At 40.3% G+C, this 4,508-nt stretch overlaps 1 protein-coding gene across 1 annotated transcript in view; it reads right to left on the minus strand.

Annotated features, from left to right (window-relative positions):
• Positions 1-1,550: 1,550 nt before the first annotated feature.
• Positions 1,551-4,508, minus strand: part of LOC101854461 (blood vessel epicardial substance-B-like) — a 152,353-nt gene continuing 149,395 nt past the window's right edge. The window contains exon 5 of the mRNA XM_013083794.2: positions 1,551-2,606. Coding sequence (XP_012939248.2) covers positions 2,285-2,606 — 322 coding nt within the window. The 3' untranslated portion in view covers positions 1,551-2,284. The remainder of the gene's footprint in view (positions 2,607-4,508) is intronic.

The raw sequence follows: 4,508 nt of genomic DNA on the forward strand, positions 1-4,508 counted from the left end.
TAACGCTACAAAAGGTTATCGTGTCTTCATTTGTACATTGTTCTGGCACTCAGTTTTAATTTTCACAACATGTCAAGCTTTTCCGAAGTCAATTCTTTGAGGCATCGTGGTGAAATCAGGCTCTCGTGAAAATAGTGGAATCAAAGAAATTTACGTTTTTCTTGCCATTCAACCACATTTTTCCTATTTTCTTAAAAAAAAAAATTTTCTTAACATCTTTTACATCCATTTAAAACACATTTCTGCATGGATTTTTACTGAAAAACAATGATTAAAGGTACAAAAAACTGTAAATTTTCAGTTTCCATCTATGGAAATTACCATATTTTGGCGGCCCTTTTCTCGCTAATTTTACATCTGAAACCAGGCAACCCTGACCTCCCTCAATTGCAAATATTTCGATTTCAATTCAACATAGATACACATATTTTTCTCCCAAAGCAAGACAAATGAACAGGCTTTAAGCTGATACCAATAACTTCATATGCCCAAAATTGACGAGCGGCTGATTCCACTACGTCGTGACACATTTTGGTTTCTGACCTCATGGACCTAGTAACTCAAAACGGCCAAAAATGTCAGATAAATTTTTTTAATTCTAAGGTAGCGACTTGCTACAACACAAACAGAGTGTTCTCAATCTTCTTACACTTTACATGGTGTATGACTGTTGTCTGCTCTCTAGTCAGGGTAGGATACTAAGCACTTTAACAAAGTCGCCAATTAGAATCACTCCTCCCCCCTCCCCCCAATGTGATTTTGTAGATATATCTTTATTAATTGATAGGGTCGGTGACAGAAAATAATTCCAAAACCTGGTCTGTCTGTGCGAAGAGAGTGGAAAAGGGGGTACGTAGGCCTACCTGAAGAAACTACGCGAATAAGAGACAACAGCCAGGAGAAAATAAAAAATACTGATACATTAGATACTCAAACACTAACAAATAGATATAGTCGTTGTTATTCCTCTTCTCTCATATATCCATTTTATTGTTGAAATATCATTGTACATATTCACTCACATTTTTTAAAAGTCAATGATTGTCTGGAACGAATAAGATCACAAAAAAGACACTCTGAGAAAGGGACACGGGACCAAAAAGAAAACAAGGGTTATCGTGTCTTGCTTAAGAACACTTCCCAGTGACAACCCAGGTTCCCACTGTTATCGACATTGCCGGGCTATATTTTCTGATATCTTAAATCATTCAACCACTAGAGCCCACGAGCTCTTGACATCGTGGCTGGAGAGAGGAAAGGAATGAAGGACGGAAAATGGCAGTGAGAAAGAAAAGAATGCCGAAAGGGGAGATTACAGGAAGGGGAAAAAAGCTAGAAGGGAAGGAGACAGAAAGAAAAAAGGACAGAAAAGAAAGAAGTCATTAAGAAAAGGAGAAAGGAAGGGCAGAAGACAAGGAGGAAGGAAGACAGGAAGAAAAGAAAAACAAAGAGGAATGAAGACAAGAAGGCAAGAATGCAGGAAGGGAAGAAGGCAAGTAGGAAAGAACACTGGAAGGAAAGAAAACAAGAAAGAAAGAAGACAGGAAGAAATGAAGATAAGAGTTATTGTGTATTTGGATGAAGAGCAAAAATCTCTTTCTAGATTTAATCATTAATTGCAGGACAGAAATTTTAATGATGACCACCACCACTCTTCTCCAACTAACATAATTATCCTTCGTGGCTTCCTTATCCCTACATTTCAGTCGTCCTGTCCTGTTGCAAAATGTCTTCGTTATGAGCAATAGTAGAGGTTACACTGACATCACATAATACAATTTAGCAAGGCAGAATTTAGAGCAAGCGCCACAGGCGAACGTGTTGATAGGAAACGTATAACGAAAAACAAAACAAAAACAAAATAACTAATTAGTTCAGTATGATGTGTACCAGCACAGTGTTGCGATATAATCAGTGTCAGTGAGGCTTTTTTTTCTGATTAAACCAGAGTAAAAGACGAAGTAGACTTCCCACAATTTATCACTTTGTAAACTGTGTAAGGCTTTCCCGAAGACCAAATGGTTTGTGACATTTCACAGTAAAGTTAACGTTCTCATTGACACAATATTAGTAGTTTTTTTAGGAACCAGGCCGCTTGTGCTATGCCTCCCAGGGCTAAAGTGGCCTATGAGGGGCACAGTGCCCCGAAAGAGATGCACTGACACTTGATATCATAGATTTCCCCTGTGGGAATCGAACTCACTTGTTTTGTGCGCAGTGGCAGAAAATAGCCATCAATGACACCACCGACGACGCCAGCAGTGCTCAGATTGAAAAAAAAAATTCAAGGAAAAAAACAAAAACAAGAGCAAAATAGGAACCCAGCTGGGGTTTGAACCCTAACCATCAGCAAGTTCAGGCAAATTTTTCGACCAACCTGAGGCACGACAGACAGCCCTTTTTCAGTCCCTTTTGACCCCCCTCCCCCCACCCCCACAAAAAAAATAAAAAAATCAAACACCTCCTTAATATTACTTTGCACGTACTTTACCTGGAATTTCTCGCTTGTCTCCCCCTGGAAGGGCACAGAATCGAACTCGGGAGAATCCACGAACTCGTTGGGTTCAACAGAGTGCAAAAACACACCTTCGTGGGACACTTTTAACCTGCGAATGAAACATACGACTATGTGCATCCAGGAGGATTTCAACAGAAAAAAATGTTTGATTAATAGATCGTCGGACCATTCGACAGATAGATAGATAGATAGATAGATAGATAGATAGATAGATAGATAGATAGATAGATAGATAGATAGATAGACAGATAGATTGAAAAAAGAGAGAGAGAAGGAGAGAGATGTGTGTGTGTGTGTGTGTGTGTGTGTGTGTGTTTGTGTGTGTGTGTGTATAAAGAGCGAGAGAAAGAGAGTCGGAGAGAGGGGGGAGGGAGAGAGAGGGGGAGAAAGAGGAAGAAGAAGGAGAGACAGACACAGAGAGAGAGAGAGAGAGAGAGAGAATCAGATGGGAATGAGAGCCCAACTGGCCAGCATTCTGTTATGCCCTCGCGGAAAATAGGGTCCCAGGAGGTGAAGAGAGACAAATATATCAAGGGCAATGGTTCTTTAGAAATAGTCTAAGGCTTCGGCCTGATGGCACACAAGACAACCCCCCCCCAAACAACTTCTTTTGACTTTAAAGTTTTGAAGACAACAGCTCTCGGATCTTCACAACCATATTGACATATTTATTATATGGTACGTAACTAAATTTCACGAATTTCCACATCTTGACATTGCAGTACCAAGGATTGTAAAATGAATTATATCAAAAGGGGTGAGGCAGGTTACATTCCTATGCAAGTTAAGCTAAAAAAATTTTTCGTATTAACTTGAACAAAATTGTTGGTTTTTCTATGCTTTTGTTGTTGTTTTTCTGCTATTGCCATTGTAAATTGATGTTGCTGCTGCCAGTGCTCCCGTTGTTGTTGTTTTGTAGCAGTTTTTGCCGCATTTACTGTTGCAGCTGCTGTTGCTGTTGTTGCTGCTAATTGTAGTAGTTGTATTACTGTTGCAATTGTAGTTGTTGTTGTTGTCGTTGTTGTTGTTGTTGTTGTTGTTGCTGTCGTTGTTCTCCACTTGCTTTTGTATTTGTTGCTGTTGTTATCGATGTTGGTTGTGTTCGCAGCCACCCAGTCTCTGACAAAAGTTCTTTCACTGCCTTTTACTGCCAAGCATGATAATGATCATGTCTGATTATGTAGCTTTGCTGTTTCTCCCGGACAAGAGCTACAAAAGACCTGTGTTGGCGTTCCCTGTGCAGTATACAGCCGCGCTAATGAACCAAGTCACATTAAGTAAATCATCAGTGGCCCCTCTGTGAACTGAGCCAAATTGAGTCGGGCAATTGACCAAGCTCCCTTGTCGCCCTCTCTCCCCTCCATCCTCATTCCCCGCATTTCCTCCCTTTGTGATGGTAATCAGAGTTTTATCAACACCAGACGGAGCCAAGTCGGAACCAGCTTGGCTTGCCTGCCAGGGAGGTCAGAACAGTCGCGTGGAGCGGGAACGTTCGCATCTTTGTCTCTTTACCACGCCCAATCGCTCTCCCAGGAGGAAAATCAATTTTTCTGCGACAGGCAAGGGATTCCAACACACAACGAACGTGGACTCAGATTTCTTTTCCACCCGGTGTTGATTTTTATCTGTTTTTGTTTTGTGTTTTTGCTTAGTTATTCCTTGTATTCGTTTTACGAGCTGAAATTCTCTGCTCAGATCTAGTGGGTTCACTCGTTATGAATTCCCTGGTAGAGCAAGCAACAAGAAAATTCACAGGGAAGAAATAGTTTCCATGTTTATACCGGCTTTCCTTCAGGTATTAAGGGAGCTCTTGAAATGAATTAGTTATTTCTAAAGTTTTTTCCATGCACATAATTCCCTTCCTTTTCTGAAGTTCAGCCTATGCAGACAGACAGACAGACAGACAGACAGACAGACAGATAGATAGATAGATAAATAGATAGATAGATAGATAGATAGATAGATAGATAGATAGATAGATAGATAGATA

Source organism: Aplysia californica, unplaced genomic scaffold (assembly GCF_000002075.1).
Source record: "Aplysia californica isolate F4 #8 unplaced genomic scaffold, AplCal3.0 scaffold00011, whole genome shotgun sequence".
NCBI lineage: Eukaryota > Metazoa > Mollusca > Gastropoda > Aplysiida > Aplysiidae > Aplysia > Aplysia californica.